The 13,536-nt window shown below is 43.9% G+C and overlaps 1 protein-coding gene across 4 annotated transcripts in view; it reads left to right on the forward strand.

Moving 5' to 3' along the window:
• The first annotated feature begins 4,515 nt into the window (after positions 1 to 4,515).
• dlgap2a (discs, large (Drosophila) homolog-associated protein 2a) overlaps positions 4,516 to 13,536 on the forward strand; it is a 37,926-nt gene continuing 28,905 nt past the window's right edge. For all 4 annotated transcript variants that reach the window (XM_068721570.1, XM_068721571.1, XM_068721572.1 and 1 more), the window contains exons 1-4: positions 4,516 to 4,682; positions 11,034 to 11,102; positions 12,187 to 12,346; positions 13,304 to 13,520. In XM_068721570.1, the coding sequence (XP_068577671.1) occupies positions 4,534 to 4,682; positions 11,034 to 11,102; positions 12,187 to 12,346; positions 13,304 to 13,520 (595 nt within the window). In that variant the 5' untranslated portion in view covers positions 4,516 to 4,533. The remainder of the gene's footprint in view (positions 4,683 to 11,033; positions 11,103 to 12,186; positions 12,347 to 13,303; positions 13,521 to 13,536) is intronic.

Here is a 13,536-nt window from a genome sequence, read left to right on the forward strand (position 1 = left end):
ACGGTTTGTCTTTAGTCCATGAAAGGGGATTGTAACATGTTGGTTGGCTAGTTATGTCTTATTCAGCATCCAGTTGTACTTAGCTCCATCCTCTCGTGTCTTTTATGGTTGCAAAAAAACAAGATGGCGACGGCCAAAATGCCGATCTTAAGGCTTGTAACTGTAATCCACAAACCAGTGGGTGACGTCACGGAGACCACTACCACTTCTTATATACAGTCTATGATACCCCAGCATGCTAGCGCAGTCATTTAGTCATAAAGTTAGCATTTAGCTCAAAGCCCTCAGCATGGCTGAAGACTCTTGGTCTAGTTAGAAGTTGTTCGACACTAAGGCTCAATATGTTGTTGAGTGTCAGACTTGGATTCAGAGTTGTTCTTTTGGTTTTTGCTTCCACTATCAGAATCAACCAAAAGGACAAGATTATGGAAGTCGGTTGGTTTGTTTTTCCACTAACTGTCTAGAGCACGACGAGTTTCCTTTTTATTTTATTGTCGAGCACGTCTGTTTACACCTCCTTGCGAACATCTGAACGCATAAAGTGTCAGTAAATAAACCACACGGAGACGAGGCGAACACAGACACAGCGTTGCATGTGTGGGCGTATGTGTGTGTGAACGAGAGAGACGAGAGAGGAAGAGTTGGAGGTGGGCGTTCGGTAGGCGTTTGGTCAGGTAGAGTAACTGTTGGCTAGTAAGAGACAGATAAAAGAAAACAGCACCTCCTCCAACACACACACACACACAAACAGCATATCCATGCAATCCTGTGGGAGGAAGTGAGGGGCTAGAGGCTGGTGGGTGGGATTACCAATGATAGAACAATAATTGAGCTCTCGCTCTCTCTCTCGCTCTCTCTCGCTCGCTCTCGCTCTGTCTATCTCACTTTATTTCGTAACTTAATGGCAATGACTTATGTTTCTTAGTGGGAGAGGTGCTGTGTATAGATAGACCCGCAGAGTTAATCAATGAAATGCACTGCTGCACTGCAGGAGCATTGGCTGAGGCCTGCCTAGCCAGCACACACACACACACACACACACACACACATAAATACACACCACACCCCCTGTGGGTGAAGATCAAAGCACTGCAAGTAAAGGAAGACACACACACACAGCCAATTTGCCAATGGCTGCATAATCCTGCTATGAGACACGTGTGATCCATTTCACCGATGTCGAAGGGCTTAAAGAGCTTCACGGTGTGTGTGAGGAGTTGTTATCATAAGAAAAAAGGAACTAATTTCCCCCAAGTCATTCCTGTTCTTTATTGAGCAAAATCCAATAAATTATAGGAAGTGAAAGTTCTGTTCTAGCGATAATGTGACTTTAACTATGGATCTTCACACTTGAGCTGTGAATTTTCACACCGCTCCCACAAACTTCGGCTCATATTCACAAGGAGCTTCACGTCGTTGCCATATTATGAGCCGCATTTATCTAGGAACAGAGGAATCCTCCAAAAAAAAAAAAAAACGCCCCAAAAATACACAGAAGACTTGCACATGACTCATGGATGCATGCTCACTGCTGAATCCCATGGCCTTCCCTTTGTCGGCGCTTTGGTCCTATTTCCACTCCACTGGACAGGCTGGGACGCCATGTGTGTGTTTTCCCAGCAATCAATAGGAGCGCGCTGCTGTTTCCTTATCTGCACAAGGAGACACGCGCTGCAATCTATTGAGTTTATCAGCGAATCCAAATTAAACAAATCTCACCACAGCTTGCGCCTGTCCTCTGGCGTTACGTTCATTAATTAGACGTCTAAAAATATCAAACCCCTTCAAGACTTAATTAACCCATCGACTCCAGTTTGGTAGCTGGTGCATGCCTGCTTTATCAGAGTGCGTGTTTGAGTGTGCATTCACGTCCGTTGGGGTGCACATCTGTGCGTGCGTGTTTTGGAAAAAGGGGGCGTGGCAGTAAGCTGAAGTTTTCCAAATTCATGCATTTCCCTTTTTGCTCAGCTTTGTTTCCATGCGTGGAAGCGCATCTTTTTGTGTGCATTCCGCATTAATCATGCCCCCCCCCCCCCAATGCTATCATCCCAATATAGATGAAACACAAGAGTCAAAGGCTGCCCAGAATTCTCTGTGAATAACAAAGAATGGGCTGTAATAAAGCCATAATTGATCAATTATTCAAGCTGTTGTGATTTGATGTGACACTCGTTAGAATAATAATTGTGTGCGGGCGTGCTTTGATGCCAGGGGTTAGTAGAATTAGTGTTGGGGGGGGGGGTCAGGATGTAAACGAACGGATACCTTCGTTGTTGTTGATGAATTGCATGTGACGTGTCTGACGTGTTTTGCAGTTGAAAAAATGTTTTCTGTTCAGAGTTCCAGCTGCTGTTCTCGTTTATTCCGAATGAAAACTGCTGGTTTTTATTCTTGACGGCGGAGTGTCGGAAATGGATAATGTCTGTTTTTGTATCTCTTTGAATAATAATTACTTTTCAATTGTTGTTTTCCAATAGATGACATTTTCATCCGAAAGTGATTAGAGTCATGTGTCTGACGCATTAGTGACATTTGGATGCAGCCTATCTCCTCCTGACATTTCCCACAGCCAGTCAGCTGCCGCCCCGTTCATTGTGAACCTGTGAGTAGTGAGTTAGTCACTGAGGACACACTAATACAGTATTTGAATTACCAACAGTGGTTGGGAGGCTGTCTTTAAGTTCCTCTTTAGTACAGCTCTGGTCCAGTCTCACTATAAAGTCAAGGGAATATAAGTCAGATTTAACTTAATGAAATCTAGAGGATTGGCACTGCGCCATGGCTGACCCGGCTGCCAGGATGTTACAGAGACGGATGGATGCGTCATTGAGGCCTTCAATTTACACATAGAATGTAACGATTACTGACAATGTCATATTTTACGAGTGCAAAATCACTGACCATGTAAATGCGTGTCCAGCTAAAGCTTCTGAGCATCGCACACATCGTCAGCAAAGTGAAGGAAGGGAAGAGAAGCGAGAGGGTCTCTGCATCTGCTGTGTTGTATCATCTGTGTTCGGAGGAGAGGCTGAGACCCTGACTCAGCTGCTGCTGTTGTTGTCCCAGTGATTGAATTATGCTGTACTGTTTCACTGGAGCAAAACAAGAGAGTGTGTGAGTTGGAGAGAGTGGTCTTGTGTGTAATGAGCTTGCGAAACGATCATCATCAGTTGTTTACAACGAGCGCGTGAAATGATCCCGCGGATTTTAATAACCCACACCACCGTCTCTAATACAGAAAGGATCACTTGATAACATTTCTACGTGTTGTATAATGGCACGAACAATAATGGAACCCCTTTTTTTTTTTTTCTTTCACACCAAGACCATGATTCAGAAAATAATTGGTCCACACGATCTGTATTCACAGATGTTCTGTGCTATTATATCAGTTACATGTGGTCTGCTTGAAATGGATTCCAATAACAAAAATTGCCTCTGTGAGCAAAGCGTGCCAGACTAATGTCAAAGTGCATTAACCTCCACTTAGTGCTGCAGAGAGCCTGCATCCAAGGCGCTCCGTTTGTCTTCCTGCTCGCTCCACATTCAACATTTAGGACCATCGTGATCGGCGTGAAATATTCACTCCGAATGTAGTAAAGACGAGCGCAACCCTGTTCTCACTGTAAACGGGATAATGGTGGCGCTGACGTCTGGGTACTCGATTACCTGGTTTAACGAGGGGAAGAAAATGACACAATGTAAACTTGCCCGGCTTGTTTTGATGGCAGGTCTCCATGTGCGATAGCTACGGACGAGGGCACACAAAGGTAGCTCGCTCTCTCCATTTTCAAGCTGTATATTGCCAGTAATTATGATTAACATCATTTCAGTCAAGGGTTTTTTTCAGCAGATTTGAACCTGGCCAAACTACAGGAGAGCTAAAAGACTGAGCAGCTGTGGAAGCTGTGGGAAGGCTTTAATGTGTGTTGATTCATCGTGAAAATGGTCCCGTGCAACTCAATGGGTGGAACTAACTGTGCAAGAGAAAAGGGGGTTTTAATTCAAGTGTCAATCAAACAGCACAATGCTTCATCGCTGGATTATATGTTTTAAACACTTTAACATTGCTCCGTTTAGATCCACGGGGTTCAGAAGTTAAAATCCTTTTATAATATATTCAAGACTGTGTTATTGTGCTCTTGTAAAGCAGAGGTGGGGATATTCCCGAGTGTACTATTATGACATTATACCTACGGTATTGTGAAGATAGAGGCAACACGTAAAATCTTGCAAAAGAGTTATAGGATGCATCACAATATCCAAAGACGGATCCCTCTGATGAACGTTTAGCAGATACAGAGTCAGATATTCTCCTCAGGAATTGATGAAACTGAAGCAGAAATAAATGGGAAGGTGATATTGGATAAACATTCATCAGGCAGCCTGATGTTAGTATGACAATGCTCCCAACTGACCCCCCCCAAAAAAAAGTCTTTTATTCCATTGACTGTTTGCGCTCCCCAGGTGCCCCAGGATGACTGGGGGGGTTACCCTGGCGGTGGGAAGGAAGACGAGATCCCTTGTCGTCGGATGCGGAGCAGCAGCTACGTTAAAGCCATGGGGGACGAGGAGAGCGGAGAGTCCGACTCCAGCCCCAAAACGTCGCCTCAGAAGTCGGTGCGACCTGACGCCCTGGTCAAGGCCATCATCAGACCCAGGGAGCTGCTGGACTCCCAGAGGTACAACACGTGCAGCTTTAAGAATAGTTCTCTTCTTTTTTTTTTTTCCTCTTGCATGTCCCTGCTCACGTGTTCACTTCACCTCAGAGGTAGATGTCGCAAAGCGGACATTGTCCATCGTATCAATTCATCAGTCAATTCAACTCTCATTTTTGTGTCTTGAAATCTTAAAGTAACTCTGTGGATAGGATCACAGGATATCAATCTATTTATATCATCTCTCTGTTTTTGTTTGTTTGTAAAAAAAACATTTATGCCCACTGATTTAGTGTTACCGGGGGGGGGGGGGGGGGGGGTTGGGGTTTTTGAGACTACCACTTGGTGCGCCACAGATGCTATTATCATGTAATTAAGCTTGTTCCAGAAAACTATGTGATTTGTTGGGATGGGATTATCTCAATGCATGTTTGTATTTCCATGCTGCTTTCTGCGTTCCTGTTTGACATTTTAAGAGAACTCCTTTTTGGTCAGCTTAGTATTTGCTCTTGTTTTGATCGTACTTGTTTCATTTCCTCTTGGCTGTTTCATTGTGCTAGCAGTGCCCCCACCCACCACTACATCAGTGTGAAGAAGTTGAACCCATGTGCTCATTAGAATCCCTTCGTGCATACTCATATCTGTCTTCAACTGTAAGAACGCGTTCAGTGGGCTCTTCTGGGACGCGTCCCATTAAACGGTGAGGAAATAGAGGGCTTTTGTTGTGGTTCCTCGACGCGGAAGGAAGCGTTCATAAGAGGATTACACGATAAGACGAGCTGAAGACAATGTCACGTAAAAATGAACACAAGCAACTTTGCTATGGAGCGATACATGGAGAGTTACTATGATATTACAGCATAGACAATAGAGCACTTGCACCAAAAAATAGAGTATCCTCACCTGTAGTAAGACCAGTCAAGGACTGCGTTTTCATTAAAATGAATATTAAATCTCGATAGTTATGTCTGTGCAAAGCCAATTACAGAAGATACAGCGATGATACACTGCAGAGGTTGCTCTACTCTCGAGCAGTTTTAGGTCAGAAATGGATTCCCCTTACTGTCCTGCTGCTTCTACTTTGTGTCGTACGTCCTGATAATTGTCTGTTGATCCTTCTGCTCCGTATATTTGCCTCACCTTCTGTCGCACCTCACTTCATCTTCATCTTTATTCTGTTTCATTTTCAGTTCCAGTTCACTTAGAAACACGGTAATAGGTAAACAGTAAACATGTTGTCATCACCTGGCACTTGTTGTAACTCAGAGGTTGTTGAAAAGCATACTTTTTTTTTTTAGATGTTCATATTTCAGTTATGAATCCATTAATATGTTACTTATCGTCTTATTTTACTCCCTATTGTGGTTTTAAAGTGTATTGCTACAGTACTTCGGCCACCAAATTATTGCGTTGTACGTGGCCGATTCATCTTTTCTAGCCATTTTTTAAAAAGGTGTCAGTACGAGGAAGCAGAATTCACTTTTGTTCACTCTTCAAAGGGACCTGCTCCTCTTTCATTTGAAAACAGAAGCCTATTTCAATCATTTCAGTTACGTGTGCTTTGTGAGCCGTGTATATCGAGTACATTTACCAGTCAGTGTTTGCGTTCAGTGTGACGGTCCACATCGACGGCCTTCAGCCACACCGCACAGAAGACCTGCTTGTTTGTACCTTGTCATTTCTCCACAGTTGGATGCAGTTTTTCCTTTTATTATGCATTACCGTTCGAGAGAACTTTAGAAGTAACTTTTGCTTGAATGACTCCCAGAAGCTCTTTCTGTGTTAATCAACGGCGTGTGGTTTTAGAGGAATGTGCTTTTACAATTTGTTGTGGGCCTCCCTTCATTTGTGACCAATTAAATCACCTTTTGCTGTCCCATCAACTAAAACCAGTGTGTTTGGGACTTCAAATAATCCAAAGCTATGAACAAAAAACTGCAGCTTTTATGCTGAATTCATTGAGAAATTGGTCTAAGTAGAAACAATCTGTGTACTTTCTTCAGTCCGTCCTGTCAGTGTCTTGACAGAAAAGAAAATATGGATTTTTCTGGCATCACTTGGTCATGTTTAGGTGTCTAAAAGATAGTAGAATGAGCATTATGTCCAAATTACATACACAACAGTGGCTGAAAATATAATACTATGACTGCCAGAATTATTTGTCGAAAGGTTTGGGATGCTGTTGCTTCGTCTGTTGGAGCAGAATGTGAGTATCTCCTATTTCGTTTCTCCTTCATGCAGCGTGATGTACTCGGGGAGGGTTTGCTGGACTGTGTAGAAAAAGCTCTTCACAGGCCTGCAGCAGTAATGGCACCGTGTTGTCTGTTCCGCTTGTGGTCTGCACGAGCCCAAAGGCGCATCATCTGACATAAACTGTAGACATTATGCAGGGAAGACCTTGTGTCTGACCTCGGTGTAGAGCGTGGCCTGTGACAGACACGTCGCTGCAGTATGTGATGCCGGACAGTCGCAGCGAGAGGCAGCGATAAACACATCGAATAACGCTGATGACTCCCTCACTCTTATCGCCATGTCCTCGTCCCTCGCTCCACGCGCTGACGACCCCGCGGTCGTTCGCCATTCAGCAGAGGTTTTGCAATTGCGTTTCTCTCTTGGAGAGAACAGCATTTTTTTTCTTTCCCGGAAGCCGCAGCGAGCAGCACCCACAGAATCGGCTAATACTGTTAACCTGACCCTGATGAAAACACACAAACAGAATAAACGATGAGCATCTCTGGCAGAGTGTTTTTGGACGACTCTCTGCGGGATGACAGGAGATAGAAGAGGGGCGGCAGAGACGTTCAGCTTTTACAGTCCTAGGCAATAGCATGCTTACATAATATGCCAGTAATTCATCCCCAAGGATATATAATGACAAATCGAATGTTATTGATTGCGATCAGGCCGGGCCATAATGATATCTGTCGGAGAGGATGCAGCCTTTTCAACAGCTCTTTTAGAGTGTGAGGTAATGTATGAGGCAGCTACAGTGAGATATGCTCATTTTCCCCACATCTTGCAAAGCTTCCCCTGGCTATCCATTTTCAATAGCTGTAAACAGTGAATGATTTATGAGGATGTAACAGCAGGAAGGGCTATCAGTTGCAGTTATTGTACTCCAAGGCCCCTCTAAATAATGGCTCGCTCCGTGCTCAGGCCGAGGGTCTGCTGGGCTCAGCTGAAAGGAAGATATTGACCAGCATGGATCAGCCTGCGTCTGAGTCCTGATATGACACTGAACCCACTCTAAGAATGCCATAATATGGTCTCTTTGCTGCTGACTTAAATGGACATATATCAGTTTGTGCATCCTCGGAAATATCTTTTTCTTTCTGATTGCAACAGTGAGATAAATATAAGCTAAAGGACATATATATACATATTGATACTGGCGTGTTTTTTGGCCAATGAATAATAAGAAATTGCAGTACAGAAATAGAAAGGTAAAAGATATGTGTGAGGTCATTTAGAAACAGTGTCACGGAGCACTAACATGTTCATTTTTACACTTTAAAATGACCCACTCAGTCGGTCGCAACTCATTAAATAGCTAATTTAAGAGATAAGATGAGATCACATTTTATTGATGCCCTGGTGGAAAATATTGCATTACAGCAGCAGAAGAAGAAGAGCAGTGAGGTTGATAGGAACAGGGTACAGATCAGCTGGAAACACGGGCAGCTTCAAAGTGCAGGGGACTGTGTGAAACATTTGAACTTTAATTCCCATAAATCAGCTGACAACACCAGAGGATACATGGCAGCGCACTCATGTCATGTTTGGAAACCCGTCTGTCTGTGATCGTGACAGGAAACCAAACGCTGGTGAGGACAGCTTTTAAGCAAAAGGAGGAAATACTCAGAGGTGTTGACAACAGTTGTTTAACACTCCAGCATTTAAAATCACCCATTTAGACAAAGATATCCTCAACTCTTTATAGACCTGAAGTACATAGGCTGAGTCCTTGGCACCATTGTGCTGTGATCCATATCTGTCACTGTTTTGAGTCCTCACGTAAAAGGCACCGCGGATGCCACCTGACATGAGAGCTCTCATGCTATTATGGTCCGTTGGGCTTGTTGGGATGGAATTAGATTGGATTCAAGACAGACATGGTGCGGGTTGGATTTCCTCTGCTCTGGTAGCAATTTAATGTCCCGCGGGGCCATTCAGATGGGCCAAACACAAATTTGACAACATCGGCTCCCTGAAGCAAATCATGTTAAAGTGAGAACAGACTGTCAGGTTGTCACCTCCCTCCATCTTTCCCTCTTTCAAGCTCTCTGTCGCTCTCGTGGTTGACAGGTCGGCCTCTTTGTTCGTCTCACCAATAAAGAATACATCACAGTCACGGGCCCGCTGAGCTGGAACAGCCTGTGCACTAGAGGGAGAATTAGATGTCAATGATTGTTTTAATTAATAATCATTTACACCCTCCAAGCCCCCGTTCCATTACAACTTAACCTTGGGGTCCCGTGAGCTGCGGAGCCGACAGCTATGATGAATTGAATATGAATCAGCTTTTTTAGGACCTGCCAAAGATGTTTAAAAATATATTAATGGTGATCGGAACAGGAATGACATCTGGCAAATTTCACTATTAACCAACAGCATAATGAGCAGGTTGCATTGACACACACACACACACACACACACACACACACACACACACACGCATGCACAGAAGAACATCAACAATTAACATCCATCTCGGGCAACTTCACTTCTCTTTAAATGACTTTGGCCCGGTGTCTAAACACCACAAGTCAATCAATCCCGCCCCTTTTTTTGACAGTTTTCTAAAATAATTTGTTTGCCCCCCATCCATGATTAGCTTCTCGAGGCACCATAATTAATCAGCACTGGCAAAGCATTCAATTAATTCCTGATTTGACATGATGTAATTATTATTTCAGCATTGGATATGAGGGTTTTTCCCTCAGATCTCAAGGTCAATAGCCGGATTCCCATCCATTGATCTGTGGCTGCGTGGGACGTGTCGTGCATAGTTATCTTCCCTTTCTGTCGGCCAGGCTTTCTCTCGACACCTCTTCGCCTCCGCTTTGAGTGTAACACTTTATACCATGTCAAAGATTGATCAGGCTACCTAATGTCCCTTTCGGAAAGGTTGTCGACTGCTGTATTGATCTCTGCGCTGGTGGCTTGAACGGAACACACGGTATACCTGAATAGAAAGAGTTGTGTGTGTTTTACAAGACGGAGTTAGTAGACTATTATTAAGTAATTATTCTCCATAGGGCTTTGTGATGCATTTTTTTTTTTTTTTTTTTTACGCCAGTAAGAAAACTAGCAGAGACTAGCAGACACAAGTCTCATCCTTGTGCTCTCAAATTTGTACTTGTGTCAACACCTTCTTGCAAGATCTTCTTTGTCCTTGTCCTTTGTCCTTGTCCTTTGTCCTCGTTCCTTCTGTTCTTTCAATCAACTGCCTCTTACTTTCAACGTTTCTCCTCAGAAATTAGCTCGCACCAGCTACTGTCGAGGCCGGGCTTTGTTTAACCACAGAGCACTTCCATCGGCAGCGTGAAAGGCAGGAGGTGTCAGATTCCCATCATCCCTTGCCTTAATATTGGCCAACAATGGCAGTGGATTAGCGCCAATCAGAGGCATTAGAGGAAATATGCTCTGGCGTGATTTGATAAAGGGCCGACGCTTTTCTCAAAACAGCCTGCTTTAATCAACTGACGATAATAGACATTTCTACAGGCGCGGACTGATGAAGTATGCCTCAGTTATTCCTCAGCCGGTGCACTTATATCAGATCTTGTCAGCTATAAAGCTCGACTAAGTTTCATTGCTCAGAGAAGGATGGGTTTTTTTTATATTCTCACTTGGCTCAATTAAGCAAATCTAATTAGCCACATAGGGGAAGAATGTGTTTTATGATGTAGTGTAATTGTATTTTGTGTGCAGCATTTTGTCATCAAATGCTTTGTAATAATTTTTGGTGAATGGTGGCGGACAGTCTGTATGTGTGTGTGTGTGTGTGTGTGTGTGTGTGTGTGTGTGTGTGTGTGTGTGTGTGTGTGTGTGTGTGTGTACGCCTACTGCGAGACAATACCCATAATGCACTCCTCATACCATGTCTGTTCATGTTTCATTTATAAGATATTGCCACGACCAGGCAATTCTTACTGCCAGCGTAATGTAACTGTAACATTACTTGAGGCCCATGTCGGTCATATTGTATTGCCCTAATGTTTGCAGCATTTTGGTGAGAACTCCCAAGCAAACATTCAGTTCACCACAGATCCCATACGGGGCCAGCTCCATTAGACTTGTGCCCAGTGACGTCACATCCATCCAACTCCCACTTGTGGGACCCAGTAACTCTGTTTTCTTCTCTACCCACAGCTCTTACCGCCTGGATAAAATCAACAGTGACATGCGTAACTACATCACCAATTTTGCTGCAGACTTGAGGTGAATACAGGCTCAGCGCCACCCCTCCCCTTGCCTCTCTGTTGCTGCCATGTTGCAGTGGTCAGACGCCGGAGCCAGCTGGCTCGCTGCCCTGCTGACATACCCAATATGAACGCCTCACGGAGCAAACGCTCAAGACCAGTCAATGAGAGGTCACCTGGGGAAGCCAGCTCATACTGGCAAAGGATAGGGCTCTGTTAAGCACAAAATAGATATGATTGGATGCACCGCTATACATTACACCGGCGTACTTCCTCCCATTTTCAGTTTTGTTACTTTTACCACTTTATTCAGACTTAATCTGTGGACGTTTCTGCTCTCGGGTTTCTGTGGATGTAAAGAAGGTTGATATTACTTTGCAAACACACACACAGCCTCGCTTCAGCATTACAAGATGGATTGGGGGACTTTTAATCACGCTGGCATTTTCCTCGCTGCCAAACACCAGAGTTTATCTCTATAAAAAGCCCCGGAAACTGCTTACTCATCTCTGCCTGCCATTCGAAATGGATCTGGTGGAGGAAAACTCACTTTGGTATTCCTAATGTGACTCACATAGCATTCTCTAGTTTACTTAAAGTGCCTTTCTTCTCGCATGTCTTTCTATTTGTCTTCTCTCCAGCAGATTTCAAACCAGGCTTGGGTTTCTGAACTTCCCCGTTGCACTGCTGGGGTAGCACATTTAATTGACCTGGCTGACACCGGGGTGCTCTCTGAAGTGCTTGCTCACTAACTAGCTCCTGTTTTGCATTTCCCTCATTTCCAAGCATTGATTGGGTGTTTCAGCGCAACAGAAATCGAACTGCCTTTTTGAGGACGCTGGTGAAGACATCAGTGTAGTGGGGGAGAGAAACAGAAAAAGAGAGAGAGAGCCTCCCCTCTTGGGAGACCCAATGTCATAACTGTCTCCTTCTTAAGTTCAGGTTGCCCAGAGGAGAACACTTAATTGTGTTTGCCACCTGTAGCCACTGGTCAAACTGCTTTGGTTATTAGTTAAATTGTGTTTTATTGACTTGCTGAAGAAATCCTCACCATGACTGAAGTCCCACTCCCTTGCTGCTTCTCTTTTTCTCTCTCTGTTCAGTCAGAGCTACCACTTGCAAGCCGCCAGGGACATGCACCCAAGCATTGCCCTGGATCCCTCTGCCAACTACAACTCTCCCAAGTTTCGCTCCAGGAACCAGAGCTACATGCGGGCGGTCAGCACCCTCAGTCAGGCTAGCTGTGTTAGCCAAGTGAGCCAGGTGAGTCTGCACCCTTTATGTCAGGAGGGTTTTTCAAATCCAAGCAGTGGTTTGTACACCGGGGGCTGCTCGGGGACCCTGAAGAGGTCCCAGGGAGTATTCAGTGAAATTGATTGGAATAATTTCACCACAAAATAACTCCAGTTCAAGATCATGACTGTCCTAAACACAATTTTAATTATATCTCCCTGTATACCGTGTAGATATCGTTTTTCAATAACCCACACAAACATCCCTTTTTTTGGCTTCATTTTACTGACACGTAATTTTTTTATGACAGTTCATTGCACACTGTTTATCTGGATAGATTAAAAGACTCCAACAGTCGGGGTTGTTGAGATATTCATCTACCTCTTAAAAGAGCGGCATATTGATTTGTTCAGAGTCTTAAAAGCTCAACTAAACTCCTAATTCAAAATCCCAATAGAATAAGATGTTTATCTTTGATTCTTGATATTGCCAAACAAGTCAGCACCGAAGACATTACTAGATACATCACACCCATCTGTAATAGGAAACAGAAATACTACTGGTCAACATCAACAACAAATCTTTTACGGCAAACTCTCTGATAAGGTATGACCTTGATTTAATGAAAATGTACACCATGCTGTGTGGTTGTATTCACACAAAGCGAGATCTACTGAACCAGCACACAGGTTATCTTCTAGTGTGCAAATATAGCAATATGACAATTTCCAGGCAATGTTTTGTGTGACATTATAAGAACACATTTTCCATTGATCTCCCTGTTGTCTTGTGCTTATTAACACATACATTTGTTTGATTTTAGCAACTTGTTTGACTGAAATACTTGTTTTTATTTGAAGGGAAATTGACAGAGAACACAAAGTGAGGTTTTTACAACCGACCAATTCATTTCTCCAGATAAACAAAAAAATAACCTCACTTACTTAACAATGGAGAAAGCATGCTGACGGCTTTTGTTTCTCACAGGTGAGTGAAACAGAAATAAATGGCCAGTTTGAATCAGTGTGCGAGTCGGTGTTCAGTGAGGTCGAATCCCAGGCCATGGAGGCTTTGGACCTGCCCGGCTGCTTCAGAACCCGGAGTCACAGCTACCTGCGAGCCATCCAGGCCGGCTACTCCCAAGACGACGACTGCGTCCCCCCCATGGCCTCCACTGTCACCTCCACCATCAGGTCTACCACAGGTAAGGGCATTTTGAC

Source organism: Cebidichthys violaceus, unplaced genomic scaffold (genome assembly GCF_023349555.1).
Source record: "Cebidichthys violaceus isolate CVI_PGR_0920_01 unplaced genomic scaffold, fCebVio1.0.p SCAF_28, whole genome shotgun sequence".
Lineage (NCBI taxonomy): Eukaryota > Metazoa > Chordata > Actinopteri > Perciformes > Stichaeidae > Cebidichthys > Cebidichthys violaceus.